At 46.3% G+C, this 16809-nt stretch overlaps 1 protein-coding gene across 3 annotated transcripts in view; it reads left to right on the top strand.

The window, feature by feature from the left end:
* meis1b (Meis homeobox 1 b) overlaps positions 1 to 16392 on the top strand; it is a 61274-nt gene extending 44882 nt beyond the window's left edge. For 2 of the 3 annotated variants that reach the window (XM_057047213.1, XM_057047211.1), the window contains exons 10-13: positions 8295 to 8353; positions 10188 to 10277; positions 10954 to 11051; positions 15509 to 16392. In XM_057047213.1, the coding sequence (XP_056903193.1) occupies positions 8295 to 8353; positions 10188 to 10277; positions 10954 to 11012 (208 nt within the window). In that variant the 3' untranslated portion in view covers positions 11013 to 11051; positions 15509 to 16392. Of the gene's footprint in view, positions 1 to 8294; positions 8358 to 10187; positions 10278 to 10953; positions 11052 to 15508 lie in introns of all 3 variants that reach the window. The other variant, XM_057047212.1, reaches the window with a different exon arrangement.
* The last annotated feature ends 417 nt before the right edge of the window (positions 16393 to 16809 follow it).

Here is a 16809-nt window from a genome sequence, read left to right as displayed (position 1 = left end):
GAGGGTTTCTGACCCTCCCCTTCTCTCTCTCTTACACACACTCACTCATGCGCCATTGAAGTGTTAACACACATGTCGGTGTGTATTATTGATGAAGGAGCACACAGCAGAGCCCAGCAGATTAAATAAAAATGCTAAAGGCCGGCAAGGGGTGCAGATCACTCATGAATTATTGGCAGAAATACGCAGCACTGGGGAATCTCAATTTGAACGGAGAACTTGCACGTGTCTGAATGCGGGATAATAACCTGCAAGTTCTCTGCAGAATACAGACAATATGCATACGTGACAATGGATGAGTGGATGAACGCATCTGGAGTGTTCGTACAGCCGTGCGGTGATGGGCCGTTACACAGGATAAACCACGTTCCCAATGTTTACTTTTTTGAAATTTACACAGAGGTAATGAGGTGGAACAAATTAGGACCTACATGGTAAACACCCAACAGAAATAGGTGCACTATTTTAAATGAACGGGCATGAATGTTCCCTTTACTTTGTCGTAAAGCATAGCAATGTCAGCAAATTATCTTTGATGACCCTGAATAACTGAAAGGAGATAAGCCTGGAGGAGTTTCTCCAAGATCGTAATGTGAACAGTTGTTTGGCTATCAGGAATCCTGCTGTACAGCAAACATCCTGAAGAAGAAGTGCTTCTTAAGGTGACGTCTTTCATGATAAACTACATTCCAGCCACATTGAATAAACTCAGAATTTTATGTCCTGGAAGTATCTGAGGTGCAGAAAAACATGGTTTGGTCCAGATTTAGCCGAAGCTCCTCTGAATCTGGAAGAGTTACGTATAAAACCTTCCTCTGGCGGCAGCCAGTAGCTCTTTGCTAAGTTCTCCTAACGTTTCTCTGATGTGAAAATCGATGGCAAGGTCATCAGGTTTCCCTTGTTGGCCGCCCCTCCCCTTCCTGCCTGCAATTTAATAATGCCCCTTTAAAGGCAGTGTTTAAGCCTCGCCGAGCGATTGTTTTGTCAATAAGACCTCCTTTTACGAACATCTTAAAAGCATAGACAGGGAGAGAGACGGGAGGAAGGAGAGGGCGAGTAGTTAAGAGGGCAGAATGGACTGATGCTGAGGCTACTTAGGAAGCAGCGGCGTGGCACGCACGTACCGGCCGATTATCAGGTTTCAGAGGGATGAGCAGAGGGGAAGAAGGAGAGTCAAAGAGGTGAGGAAGGAGACTTGGGGAGGATGAGGGGATGTTCTGCAAGAGATCCAATAAACTGGCCAATTTGCATGTTCAGTTTTGGGATAATATGGTTATTTTGGGCATCTGTGCATCATAAAAAGCCCCTGTAATTGAGTAATAACTGATTATTTGTAGATGCGCATCATTTATTACAAATAGAGTCTAAAAAGGTTACATTTCCCCACAGATCTGATCCTTTCCTCAACTTTTTGTATCCTTTTAAAAGGGTGATCAGTAGCTGCTTTCACACTAAGTGGCTTCCTGTGTCTGTTGTGGGACTTGAAAAACGGAAAAACAAATGTTTTAAAGGTCATAAACGATCCAAAGGCCTAAGTGGTGTCTTTGATTTCAGCCAAACACACAAATGTAATGTGATTGTGTGTTTAAGTTTTCCTGTGTCACCAAGACTCATTAGCAACGTTGCAATTTGACAAATGCAAACAGTTACATCAGGGTTCGACAATCAAAGCAGACAAAGCAAGAGAATGAGGGAGACCTTAGCTCTAATGCCATAAAAGTTCAAAATTAGGCCTTAAAGCATGTGTGGGAGAGAAACAGGTCGAGTGAGATGTGTTGCATGATTCTCTGTGTTGACAGGCTAGAGAGAGATGCTAGAACTTGTTTGCAGAAGGCCGCTGAGGTGTGTGTGTGTGTGTGTGTGTGTTTTGGAATTAGCCGGCCCAGTTTCAGTTCATGCCCTAAAGCCTGTTTGAAACAGTGCAGCTCTGTCATGTTGCTTAGGCTCGAGACTCCTTGACATTACAAGAAATACCACACACACACACACACACCCACACACACACACCACACACACACACACATACACACATGCACACATACATACACACATACATACACACCCACGAACACACTTATACAGACACACTCACTCACACACACACACGCGCACACACACTGACACCGACACACACGCACACCCACACCCACACACAGGTGCATGTATCTTTGCACATACATGTCCACATAAGCCAAACACCTCTCTCCTTCCTCCTCTTCTTCCTCTCACACGTCCTGTTTCTTTGACATCACATCCGGCTGCCTGAGGCCAAACTGGCATTTCTCTTCTTTTCCATCTTTCTACTTTTATTCACCCTTTTTTCCCTTCATTCATCCTGCTTTCGCAGAGGGAGACCAACAGAGTCTGCACTCATATACACATGCACTCAGATCTTGCTTTAATGGGGAGTTTTTGGTGCAGATATTAGGTACCGATAAGGGAAAAAAGGACCTTTGATTTGAGAGAACAACACAAAAAGGTGGAGGTTTCATTCAAAACAAACACCTTCTTATTTTGTTATTTTGTCTATAACAGAAAACGGATTTTCCTCACTTTCAACTGTGTATTAAAGCCTTTGTGACTTTCTGGCCATTGAAAAGATCCCACTGGCTTCTGCCACTGTGAGCCAGCAGGGGAAGTGACACGGGCAGAGACAGGATATGACATGGGGGATTTAGGTCAACCACAGCCCAGTCAGCAGTACGGATATTGTGTGACATACGTGGTGTCGTGTGTGTGCAGGAATGCTTTTTTTGTGGCTAAGTTTGTTTATTTGTTTGTGAATATGGCAGTTGGGAGCAGATCTACACACATTTGATCCAAGCCCAGAAGGCTAAAGGACAGAGTCCAATGTTTATATGGGCAGATCCAGGCTTGCAGCCATACCCAACTGTCTGGCACTGCTGCAGAAACGGCCAACTCTGTCCAAGAGTGTCTGAGAAGCAGAACAAGAGCAAGAAGGCAGCGGAACACTCGTGTCTTATTATTAGTAGTAGTAGTATGACCAGCATTAGTAATATTATTCATGGTTGCTTGTTTTTACTCTTTTCCCTCCTGCCTTTTGGCCATTTTGCTCCTTCAGACTAAGTACATGAGTTCATGTTTTCAAATGGCCTAAATTTCATGTGGAGCTGACAGGCGAGAGGCACCTGGTCATCATGGAAACGTGTGTTTGTGTGTGGCCGCGTGGTTACTCATCCTGTCTTTCCACTCTGTAAAACCAGCTTTAGTGGCAGTTTCATGGCTCTGTTAATGGACGCTGGACTCGTGAAGCCATGCGGTGTGTGTGTGTGTGTGTGTTTGTGTGTCGTGTGCTCACACACTTTTGTAGTGTAATGGGCATTAAGTGAGCCCATTCACACTGCTTTTCCTGTGCCTCCATGGATTGTCTCAGTCCAGCTGAGGAACTATCAGAACAAGCCTCTGCATTGCTGGACTTAAACCACAGGCTGTGTGTCTAATAACAGCCTCACCGCAGCACACAGGTGGTCATGTGACTTCTGTGTGACCTCATGGCAAACTAGCCTTTGCGTCACATGTGCTCTTTTTGTGCGGGTTTCATTTTTTTGTGTTTGTGCATGTGCAAGCTTGAATGCGCGTTTATGTCTGCCGCCCGCTCCCAAGGCCCCCGCTAACCCCCGTGGTAATAAGTGAGGCACCACACCTTCTCTGTAGACCTAATTCACACCATCTTTCGCTGAAGAATAAGCTGGGGGAGAGGAGAGGATCATGGGACTTAACTGTGAGTTTTGTAGATCCACAACTTGAAGCTATTTGCGGCCATTTGGTTGATCTGGCCAGATTTAGGAAAAACACTCAGTATGAGGCTGGACAAGTGAGCGCATGCATCAGAATGAGTTCCTGAGTGCATTTATTAACTCTTTGTATACATCAGGCTGTTTCTACGCTTTGAATGGTTTTCCCTACATAGTTCGACATTTTTCCCCCCCTGCAAATCGAGCCTTCGAACAGCTGCGTCGGATCAGTTTGGACTAATCTAAAGCATCTAATCCAAGCATCTGACCCGAGAATAGCACCGAGGAAGAGAGAACGGAATGGAGGAACATGTGAAGGGGGGAAAAAAGGAGGTGATTTATGAGTTAAATTTACTGAAGAGAACAAGGGGAGAAGGTCGTAACTGTGTTCCCTCACACACCCATGCGCACATATACGCTCAGAGAACACGCCGCTACCAACGCTCAGATGCACGGCCGCCTCTGCTGCACTCGCACGTAGGTTCTGTAAAAAAATGAACCACTTATTTACCGAGCATCAGTGTTTCACGGATTACGTTGTGTCAGATATTATGCGGTTACCATGGATTTGAAGTGCAACTTTGAGGCTTTGTTGCTTTTTCTGCTGTTAAAAAAAAGAATAAACCTCAAAGTTTAAACATACATATATGGCCCAAACGTGACACTGTGTGTGTATCTGTGTGTGTGTATTCACCAGGAGTAGGAAGGATATGGTCCAGGCGTTAATTGTGGTTAAGCAGCAGACAGCCCACGCTGGCCACGCAGTGACAACCTGATGATAAGTTACGTGATTCTATCAGTGGTCGCTTTCTGTCGAGGCTTTTAAATCACACTGATTGGCAACCCGGAAGACCGTGTGGTTATACAGTTATTTTAGGAGGCTCTCAGATTTAAATATCCATGGAAAGCCACCTGCACCACGTGCACTAAAGCCCACCGCTCTCTGCGTACAGTATGCATACAGTCTGTGCATAGACCTGCACATCCTCTCAGGTTACTAATATAATAATACAAGTAAGTGGAGCAGATATGTGTGTCCGCTGTATGTGCACGTGTGTGTGTTTCACTCTGTCTCGTGTTACTGCTGTAATATTGGTGAAGGCTCAGGAGATGTGCCTGTGTGTGAGAATGTGCGCCGCAGAAATTGAGAACTCCACATGAATGTAAATCAATGAGCTCGCAGGGTAACCTTTTGTATATCCAATCTGCATCTTTCCACTGCTCATTATTAAATTATCCCCTAATTGGTCACGCAACAAAGGCAGCTGATGAAAAAGACAATTTCTTGCTTTTAATTGGGCATTTCACGTGTGCTTTGCGTACACCTGTGTGCGGCTGCCTCCTGCGTGCGTGTGTGTGTGTGCGTGTAATGAGAATAGGACATTAGCAAGGGCTTGGCAGACGCCGTCGCAATCAGTTCCACTCTTTCGAGAGAGAGAGCAGGGTGGGAGGATTAATCCAGACATTAGCAATCTCAGAAGGAGGAATAGATCGGAGAGAGAAAAACAAAAGAATGAAACTCGCACAGTCGCATCATGTGACTTCCAAGCGCCTTCAGTTGTGGTAGAACATATGGCTGACGTTTCTGATGGGCCGTACCACGAGTGCGTGCATATGCACAACATGTGTGCCCGCGGTGGGACTCCTGCTCTCACCCCTGGTGGTGTTCACACCATACGCGCCTCTGAGAACGACGCATTTTTATTTCACGACTTTTTCCCTTCCTGACGCTCGCCTTGCTGTTTTTATGCCCGACTTTAGTGTGTCATGGCAAAATAGCCCAGCTATTGTTGCAGTGAGCAGACCTGAATAGTGTGGCTCATTGTGTTGTGATGGGAGGCCGGGGAATGGACAGACCATAAACACGGGCCCTATAGCACCCAGGGGTCGCGCAAAGGTGAAGCCTTGTACCCCTGAATGGGGTGCACCGCTTTTTCCCCTCTCTGTCTTTACATCACTCGTTCTTATATCCTCTTTCTGGACGCCAGTCTTTCTGTCAACTTATTAACAGTCACAGCAAGAGTTTCTGGTTTGCAGACCAGAGCCCCTTGCCCCCCCCCCCCCCAACCACTCATACTCCCACATTCTCCCACTCTCCATTGCTCTGTTCCCCTGGCTGCTATTATGAGAGACATTTTATCCTTTGTTCCAGCCCCCGTGGTGCATCTGGCCTCAGATATGGGGACAGCGGGGACAGGAAGCCAGTGAGAGTTTTTGCAATGAGGAGGGGGGAAGGTTGGCGGGTTAGTCCCTAGGAGCCGAATCGCCTGTTTCCACCATAAGATAAGAAGGGGGCAAGAAGGAGAAGGAAAGAGATACTGAGAGTCACAGTGGTACACGCTGTTAGTGGGATTATTACCTCACTGATACAGTGGTAGGTGAGAATTTTCCATCAGGCCTAGATTCAGTCTTTGTCTTTTCCTAAAACAGAACCTTTACCAGGCATGACTTCCTCTCTTCACTCTTCTCTCCCACTTTTCAACAGACCTGCTATCAGCTAGCTAGCAGGTCTCAAGTCTGCACCGTAGTGACCAGAAAGAGGAGCCACCGACAGGTTTTAGCTGTCACTCTTCAGGTTTCACCTGTTATAGAGCAACATACCAGTGCACTGATCCACAACGCTCTCGCACGTAGCTGTGATGACGGAAATAACGTGCAAAACTAGACCGGAGTGTTTTTATTATATAGTTTTCTGCATGATTGATATTGTTTGGGATTTCTGAAGGCTCAGCTCACGCCATTTTGGAGCTGCAGCAGGAACCAATGCCGCCCTTTCTCAACAGCGCAGTTCTGTTGCTGCCGTGTTACATCAGCGCTTCTCTAATGGCGGCAGAAGGAGTCTCGTTTTGCAAAAGGGAAAATTAAAGGAGCAAAGGGGCAAGGAGAAGAAAAAGACGAAACGGAGAAGGTGAAGAGAAGGAGAGGTCAACAGTTAGTCATCGCTGGCCTCCAGCTGACCTTGTCCTTCTATAAAGGGCTCTGAGAAGAGGAGATGATAGGCGAGTTAAAGGAATGCTCAGGCCTTGCCTCCCCACCACCCCCACCATGCCCCCCCCCCCCCCCCCCCCCACCACCACCCCTCATGCCTCCTCTCATATCTACCCTAGCAAAACAGGGTATGGGAGGAAGGGAGTGGGTGTCGGTGATAAAACTCCAGACGTTCTCTCATTTGATTGTGTGCAGCCATGTCAGTGCATTTTTGCATTCGTGCATTCCTCCCTAACTCTTCTGGTGTTTCTCTCTCCGTCCCATCTTTAAATTGAATCACAAACGGAACACATTTTAATTTCTTGAGTTGATAATGATATAATCTGAGCAACTCAGAGGCTGACAGGGCCGCCGTATTTGTTCTCCTCAGATCATTTCACCTGAGAGAAAGAACAAAAGTGGAACCGCCATGAAAGAGAGGAAATATTAAAGGGTTAAAAAGCAAGAGGGTTCTGTTCAGTAATCAGAGGTCAAGCAGATGCCCAAGCTGGGCTCCTTTTGTTTTCTGTTCCTCCTCCCCTCTTCTTTTCTTCAGCCTCAGAAGCTGCACAACTATTGTTTCCTTTAAGTTGGGGTAATGCTCATCCTTTCAAAGATGAAATAGAAGTCTCTGCTGCGGCAACAGCAGGAACACATAAATCAAGTCAGAAGCCCCAAGAGTCCCTGCTCCTTGGGGTCATTACAGGTCAAAGGGTCATTTCGTCAGGGGTTAGTGTGAGCAAGGCCAGAGCACTCCTGCAAGGGTGTGTGCAGTGGCCTGAATGCATGTGAGCAGAGGAGGAGGTTCAGACTCGGCAGCTTGTTGTTCAACTCCGGTACATTGAAATTTAACTAACGATGCGTCTCTGTGCACAATTAATGGCCTGACCGGTGTGTTTTTTTATCGGCGGTTGCAGGGTAAATGTGGTGTTCAAGGCTATAAGCACTAAATCACACTCCCAATGTAAACACACACACTTCATAGAGCTCCTGCGGATATTGAAGCGCACGGTCACCTGCCATAACAGCGCAGCGCCCAAAACAATGGCTCTCATCGGTGGCAGGGCGACACGTCTCTGTCAGCAACACTTCCCACTCCGAGCCAAGTGTGTTAAACAGTCAGCAGTCTCCTCGAGAGGTGGAATGTCTCCAACAATGCGAGATGGCTTGACGTGTTTGAAACAGGCAGAGAGAGGGGGAAAAATCCCGCTTAAGCCTCCCCCCACAAAGACCCCACTGTTCAGCCTGATGTGGCTGTATAAGCCCAGGCGGCGCAAGTTTGCACAAGTCGGAGACTTTTTACATTTTGACAGACAACCGATTGGTTGTTAATCCTGTTGAGATGTAACGTTGGCCGTGGCTGTAGGGCCCTTCGGAGGAAAATCATTTCCTGTTTGCAGTTTTGGTTTCTTTTGCTGAGAAATAGAGGGTGCTTTGGCAATACGCTTGTTTTTGTTTGGTGCGCCAGTATTTTCTCGGTATTTTCTGAGTCAGCGACTTTGCGAGCTCTTGGTGTTGTTTGGAGGATCGCGCTGATATTTTCTTTCCTGTGTCTCCTTTTGTCTTCTGCAGGTTCATCAATGCCAGAAGGAGAATAGTCCAGCCGATGATCGATCAGTCGAACCGTGCAGGCAAGTCTCTCGTAATTACTGCGTTTAAGATGTGCGGACATGAGCTGCTCCATGCACTCAGAGCTCCCTCAGATAAACAAAGGATTTCCCAAAATACCCAGAAACCTCATCGCTCATTTACATGCACCGCAACAACCGCAGCTCGACTAAGCTGTTCAATTATTCTATTGTCTGTGTCCCAATATACACGAAGGGGAGCGTGATCGATCCATTATTGAAATCATGTCACCTTCACTACGATAGGTGGCGTTTCACGCTGTTCCAGCTTGTTTCCGGTTGACCTACAACGTCACAGCCCACAACAATAGTCAATAGCCAGCTAGCACGTTAGCAGCTGAAGCATGTCTCTATCCAAAAACTTCGGCTAAAACTCCCCTGTTCATATTTGTACATGGTGTTTGCTGTCCGGGTCACGACAGAGGTGTAACACATGCTAAGGAGATCTAGTCCGACAGGTCTGCAGACGTGCAGGAGGAGATCAACTTTGCCTTTATCTGGGTGTGCTAGGAGTCAATTGATTTCAGTTAGGCTATTATGTTGTGCACACTTTTAAAGTCCAGTGTGAGTTGGACTAATGAAATAATTCATATTTTAGGTGTCATGTACAGGTCACAACAAACATATCAACAAATATTGCAATATTAGCAACCGCTATGAATTAAATTGACATTCTATGACCAAAAAAGCAAATCTCACCCTCTACCTCCCCTAAAACACACACTCAATTCTTCATCCCCGTCCCAAACCAAAACATAAGAAGAACCATTACCGGTTCTTTTTTGGGATTGACCGCTGTTTGGCTTTTAGGCTCCAGACCTGTTTTACCCACCCCCTCTAAAGCAACCCCCATGCCTATTTGTGGCAGTTACAGGGAGTGAGGGGAGTGAGCGAGCAGTCCTCCGGGTGCATAGCTCAGCTTGGACTGCCGTAAACTTTATTACCTGTAATAGGGGTCAGAGGTCAGGGTGGCATTAGGGGCGCAGTAAAGTTCAAAGGCATTCAGTGGGGGCTGAGTTCTTGCTTTTGCTTGACTGACCCCCAAACAGCCTGAATCGGAGGTAAGTGGATTTCTATGAGAGCAGAACAATGGAGGCCAGCAAAAAACCAGGAACCCTATCAGGTTTCACTTATTGTCGCTGCTCAGTTATAGGCTGTATTTATTAGATAGAGCATTTAGGTAGGAGCAGCTTCTGAGGCCACTCAACACGACGACTTATCATTGACACGGAGGAAACATGATCACGGCTTCGCTCCGGAGCTTTTTTTCTTCTGCTAGACTTTGTGCGGGACAGTATAGGAGCCATACTTAAATCCACAACTTATTTATCGTTAACATTCTAAAGGCACATCTGATTCAGTGTTTTGACGGTTGTCAGCAGGGATGTTTGATATCGGCTTTTTTTTTAGCAACATCCTGATATTTTCAAACTTAAATCGGGAATTCCGATATCAACCAATTGCCTTTAAATGCCAATATCGGCCCAAAGTATCTCTAGTTATAATTCAATAAAAACAATGACAATAAAACCCAACTTTCAGGAAGGCTTATTTCTTTATTAGCATCATTAAAAAACGTATCACCATTCCTCTAAAGGAGTCCGTGTGTGTCGTCTGTGTTGAACTCTCCGCCTGAGAGTAGTTAGACCTTCTCAACTAAAGCCGGGTGCACGGAGACGCCACAGAAGTACAATGGAAGGCAACGATGGCTCCCTGTGCGTGCGCCGGCCAACAGATGAGCCCTCTCCGGCCACTGAGCCTTAATTAAAAGCACTAATTGACCACTCCGTCCCCTCCCTCTATCCCTCCCTCCCTCTGTCTCCTCCTCAATCCACAGTAAGTCAAGGAGCTCCCTACAATCCAGATGGCCAGCCGATGGGGGGCTTCGTCATGGACGGCCAGCAGCACATGGGAATCAGACCACCTGGTAAGGCTCTCCCTGCGTGTCCTCTTTTCCTCCATCACTTGTTTTCTTCTTCGCGCCGTCTTTTCTTCCCTTTTGTTCGAGCCTCGTCTCACTCTTCTCCCTCATCTTCTCAGTGTGTCTGAGGGTGCTGCTGTGTTTGCAGCAGTACTGATGGTGTCATGCTGCTTTAATTAAGCTTAACCTGGACGGTGAGGGAACTTAAACATGGCACATAGATAAAACCTGCATAAACAGACACAGACAGACACACAAACGCACACATAGCTACCCCTCCTCCTTCCACACAGCAGAACAGGTGTGGTCAGTCACATTACACAACCATCTCCTCCCTCGCTCCCTCTGCCTTCCTCTCAGTCCCTCTCTCTCACGCCATCAGGCCTAATCCCAGAGTTTGTCCTTAAGCTTCTCTCCTTCTCCTTTATCCCCTGTTTTCTGGGATTCTCTCAAGTCCCTAACCCTATCTCACCCTCTGCTCAAAGTCAGCAGGTTTGGATGAACTTCCAGGCTACTTAAGTCCCTCTCCTCCAGAGTTGAGCCAATTCCCTCCATCAGAAATATAAAGTTTCTTTGGAAAAAAAAACAAACAGGAAAAATGACTTTTCAGCTTTATTTTTTTTTTCTCTTGTGAAATCGTGTAACGATGCTAAGATGTTAACTCGATCTCGCTGTTTCCAAGGACCCATGGGTGGAATGGGCATGAACATGGGGATGGAGGGTCAGTGGCACTACATGTAGCCCCGCCGCAGCCTGACCAATCGCAACACAACCAGGGATGTAAGTATGCAAACACTCCCCTCCGCCTCATGTTTGTGCCGTGTCTGATTTCACGGACGACTTTTGTCTTCGCGTTAATATATAGAGGAATTATTCATCTGCCCACATCTCTCGAGTTTTTGTCAGACTTTCCTTCATTTCTCGGGCTGATCTCTCGCTCACACTTTCAGCCTGGTGATAAAAGCCTTTGATCACAACCTTGTAACTCTTTTTAGATTGTGTGTGTGTGTGTGTGTGTGCGTGTGTGTGTGGGTCCTTGTATTTGACACATATTGAGTATCAAAATGCTCATCCTACATGGAAAGTGGGTGCATTTTTTTAAGTGGGGCCAGTTTTTCTGGTCCCCACAACATCGAAGGACTGTGTGAGGGTTAAGACAGTTTTAAGACTGAGGTTGGAACTGGGTTCAGATTATGGTTGAGGGATGCGTTGGGATGGTTAGCAACTTAGCTTCAGGTTTAGGAGCTGGGTAACTTGTCTTATGTAGAAAAAAGTCCCCACAAAGATAGGAATACAAGTGTTTGTGTGCACCAATACTCATTCCAGGGAAAAATAAAAAATAAAGACAGGATGATTTTCTGGCTACAAAACTGACAAAGAAGCAGACAAGAGGCCAACAAACCAAACCCCAGTTTGAACTTAAGTGTCTTCATGTGCCGCATTAGAATCACGTCGCATATTAAATGGGTAACTGCAAATTTAAAATGTTAAAATGAAAAGAAAATCAAGTGGTGTTTCAGTGCAAATGGTGGGAAAGAGGGAAAAAAAGGTGGGGCTGGAATGGGACAGAGGGTGGCGTTCACAACTGCAAGGTGGAGGGATTCTAAGGGGGCGGGCAGGTAGGATGTTACCATAGTAACAGACTGATTGGCAAAAAATGCAAGCGGTTGTCATTGGTGCACAGAGTGCTAGAGAGAAGAGAGGGGCCCTTAAGTGTCATAAATCTGCTGGGTTGCCAAATTAATACACACACTAACAAGCCAGAGTCGCCCTCACCATCTTTCTTTCTTAAATTTGCACTCCTTTGTTTTTTTGCTCTTATTTCTCTTTAATTCTTTCTTCCTTCTTTCTTTCATTTCCTCTCTCTCTCTCTCCTTTCTCTGCCTCCCTCTCTCCCTCTCGCCCCAGGGCCAAATAGACTCCCACATGATTCTGGATGTATACAGCCTTGGTGTTGTCACAGTGCTCAGTGTGTAGAAACTAGCTATGGGTCCAATCATTGTGCAACATCATTGTGTGTGTGCGTGTATATGTGTTTGTTCTTTTGTGGGTCCCTGTATATTGTATACAAATTTTAGCATAGGAAATGCATGCATTAGGACATGTGTGGGTGTGTGCATGCGTATGAACATGTCTGCATAACTGTGCATGTATGTGCATGTGTGTGTATGGTAATAGGATTACTGCTGGCACAGGGAGGAGACACAAACTAGTGCAAAATGGAGGAGGTAGCCAGCAGGGTATGGAGCTTAGCTGGGCCTAATTGACTAGATCCAAATTAAATATGCCATCACCAGAGGTGTGACCAATGGATTTGACTTATTCGGTTTACAAAAATAGAGACCATTAACCCTCCACAGAATGCGCGTGCACATTCGCGCACGCTACTGTGAAAATATGCCGCCCTTGTTTCAGCCCCAAATGTCCACTGCCAGAGGAGGCCGTGGGCCACGCGCCGGTTGGCATTTTCAGGTCTGAAACGCAGGTAGACGCGGCGATAGAGAGGCTCGCGTGAACGAGTCGCACGTCTGTGTTTACGTGTGCGAGTGTGTAAACAAAACGAGAGGACTGGTTCGCCCTGTCCAAGCTGCTTCTTTCCAGCAGCTGCTAGCCTTCCCAGCAGACCTTGCTTTAAACAGCCTCAATTTGCCTGCTGAATCTCGTAATTGGGCCACCAGAGGAATCCTTGGTGAGACGGGCAAAGCACAGAGAGGACGAGTAGATGGTGGAGGGGAAAAAAGAAAAAAAAAACGGAGGCAGGCAGACAGAATGAGGGAGGGGCAGATGAACGAGAGAAGCGTAAAGAAGGAGGGCGGGATGGGTGAGTGGGGGAAGAATTGTAATGGAAATATGTCTGCACTTCCTCACGACAAGTCCTTTCTTCACAGCTTCATTAGCTAGCCGCTGCTAGCTGTTCTTTGCTCATCTTTGTGAAAAAAAAAAACTTTCCTTTTTAGGTCAATTAAACGTCCGTGATGTGTGTTATCCTTTCACCACCAATTAAATTAATAGATTTTCTGGGAGGCAGGCTATCTTATTTGATTAAGAGAGCACAGGTTCATCATCTTCTATAAGCAATTTTCATTAGCGGAGTTAGGTTTTGTTACCACAGGGCTAAATTGAGTGATTATTGTGCCGAGGCTTGATTCAGAAGGCGTGCTTCGCAGTCACACCGCTACGTTATTTAAAACTACAGCCAATTAGTGCTGCTTAGTGAAGAGAGTTGTGCTCTCCACCCAATGATGATTACAGAGCTTATATCCCCTTGTGAAACAATACACCTGTCAGCAGAGATGAAGCCCAGCAAGTGAAGCAGAAGTGAGCCGAGCCTTTGATAGTGCCGAGAATGACTCCCGGCTGACCCTATCGCCCTTTCCCTTCTGCCTCTCCCATGCTTCCCCTCTTCCATGAAATTAGCCAGGAGCGGCCCCAGAAAACTGCAATTTTCCGTTTCAGGACAATAGTTATCACAGTGTGGAAGAATTAATCATGGCACGGAGCATGTGGAATTTCTTCCACCCAAGCCCACTTTCGGTTTCTCCAACATGCCGGCTACAACGCTTGAGTGGATGCAGCCCATAACCCTGCTGCAGCCAGTCTCAGCTGGAGACCCTTTGTCCCGGGATTCACTACTCCAATCATTAAGAATAAATTTGTTAACCTTCTGTTGTGGGGTCAAGATCGCTTCCCTCGGTCCCCACTGCCCCCACTCTCAACTTCTCTTTCTGGTGGATGAACTTTTACTATTAACGAACATTGGATGAAGCAGGTCCCAATGGGGATTTTGTGGCCCCTGTATTGTCCACGTGAATGTGTGTCCCTGTTGATTTAGTCCCTTTGGAATCCCGTTCAGAGTCTACAAAGGAAGCCTGCGGCTCAATGTATTGATTGGCTTATTAAGTGAAAAAACCTTATTAGCAGCATGGAATTTTTCAAGCACACATCGCCGTCATTACCTGCTTGATGTGGATTTGCTTCATTTGTCAGGACGCTCGTCCAGCTCGACGTTTTCAGGCCCATGTACGGCACATTAACTGTTTTGATTTCAGAATAATTACCGTTGAATTAGCATCTCTGGCAATTTTTCAGCAAAACAAATTGACTATGATTGTTCGGAGGCCGACCGTGTCACTTTTCCACAATCTAAGCTAGCATCGATAATGATATGTATCCCACAAGTTATGTCCCACAATAGTAAGGTCACAGGTTTGGCACAATTAGGTCCAGAAGAAAAGATGGATGCATCCCTGACCACCTCACAGGTTGAAAGGAAGCTAATTGAAGCTTACATAACACTCCCCCCCGTTTCTTCAGGAGCCCAGGTGAAAACTGATGGATGACGGGAATGACAAACAAGGGTCCTTTGCATTCCCCTCCTCTGTTGTCTCCTTTGTCTTTCCCACCCTGCTGCCTTTTGTGTCATCCATCGTGGCCCTTTTATGTGCAGGATGATCGCGTGGACGGGCCCTGGGCGCTCTCAGGTGACGGCTGGCTGGGAGTCTCACCTCTCCTCTTTGCTTCTGACAACAATGGCGGCAGAATGCGAGCGGTGGCTCTCCATCAGCAGTGATGGATGGCGGTTATTGTCAGCCTTAAAAAGACGAATCTAGGGAGAGCGCGGGGATGGACTTCTTTACTGCGTTTTTCTTTGTGTGTGGAGATTTGATGCAGCAGGTGTCCGGTATAGATGATACGCTTGATATGTAGTTTGGGAGGAAATGCGGAATTGCAATGTGATTATTGGCTTAGGGATTAAACGGGTCACGACGTGGCGACGCTAACCAAAAGGCTGACTCGGTCAAAGCATAAACCTAAGGCTAATTTCAAATTTTCTTGTTGTCCAGTTAAACAGATTATCCAGGAAACGTTAAGTAGTGGACCTCTGTATCACTTCAAGTCGATCGTGTGTGTTTGGTCTCTAAGTCCTCTCCTACTGTTTAAGTAGCATTACTGGGGGTGTAGGATTAACTCACTAAACCCTCCAATGCGCTCTCATACACCCGCAGTCTCGGTGAAGGGCAGTCTTGGGTCTGTATCTTGACCCAGATTAGCGCCGAGCTGCATTCACAGCAGCAGCCGCCTACTGTACAGGGCCGGGAGACTCTGTGCACTGTTGTCAACCGCTAACACCACCTTTGCTTCGCCATTTAACTTTGTTCGCACTGTAAAATGATAAAGTCGCCGTTTCAGATCAAACGCCCAATTTGTTTACACGTGTTGATCTCCTCTTTCCTCAGAACTGCAGGACAAACCGGGGGATCACCTGCCTCTCAGATGACTCCGGAGCACAGCTACGGGACTTTAACGCAACCACCACCGACAGCTAACCCCCTCGGACCACTACCCAGACCCAGCAGCATTTTCCTCGGCTGGAACAGGGAAACCTCCCGTGACTGCCAACAAATCCTGGCCACAAGATTGAACTCGGTTCAATCCAGTTAGGCCCCAGTCCTGACAGACGCTCGCTTCTTCTCCGGCGGGCGCTAGACTCTGCCACCGCCCGCCGGCGTTCAAACGGATTCCTCTGATGAAAGTGATTGCGATTGTGAGTGTGGATGACACAAAAGACGCTCTGTGTCCTTGGACTTCACTGTACCTTTGGCGAAGGCAGCACCTGTGATATATTGTAGACTCAAAGACAAGAGACTTCCTGTGAGGAGCACTCGGCTCTTTGGAGCGAAGGAAACGGACCAAGGAGAATGTCTGTATCTGTCAGGATGCTAACCGAGCAACATAGGTGCCCTTTAAAACATATAGCGAATTGAAAGGTGGAAGGAGGGAAAGTCTGGGAAGAGAAAATAAAAGTATATCAGCCCCTAGTTTGGGAGGCGAGCGGAGAAATATACTGTATACTGTTGTAAAATTATGCTGGACTCTCACAAGAACTGGGAATTTAAGTATTGTAAATGCTATTGTATTGTTCTGCATATTATGTTGTTTCTAATAGATTTTTTAAAAAGGATGTGAACTTTCTTCCTGTTTTTTTTCTGATTTCTTTCCACACTATGTGTGTGCCATTTCTCTATCAAATTTGACCCTCTGCCCCCCCTCCTCCATTGAATCACGATGCATTTTTTTAAAAAGAGAAAAACCAGAATAAATGGACAATTCGATCATTTGAGCATGATGTTAATTTGAATCTCTTTTCTTCAACAAACGCACTCACAGCCGAACCCACGCACGGGCCGGGTGGAAGCTAATTTCCTTTACCATCCACATGTTTGCACGTTTTATGTCCATTTCCTCTTTGATTAATCGTCAGATCGGTTCTTAATTCGTGACTTGCAGAAAAATTTTGTTGCTAAAACTGTAACATCATTTGGAGTCATAGAAGACTTTATGGCTAACCTTAACATAATGGCCTCCTTTTAAATGCGCAAGATTTTTAATCAATTTGTCTTTTTTTAATTTTCCATTTTGTACTCTGTTCCCGAGAGGACAAGCAGAGGTCTGCTCACATCGCGGCAGAAGAGCAAACAAGACACAGAGCTGTGGTTGTTCAAAAACAATGAAAAAAATCTCCCACTGGATGGGGATC

The sequence above is a fragment of the Takifugu flavidus genome, chromosome 11 (assembly GCF_003711565.1).
Source record: "Takifugu flavidus isolate HTHZ2018 chromosome 11, ASM371156v2, whole genome shotgun sequence".
Lineage (NCBI taxonomy): Eukaryota > Metazoa > Chordata > Actinopteri > Tetraodontiformes > Tetraodontidae > Takifugu > Takifugu flavidus.
The sequence above is the reverse complement of the archived record's forward strand: the minus strand, read 5'-3'. Positions and strand labels throughout refer to the sequence as shown.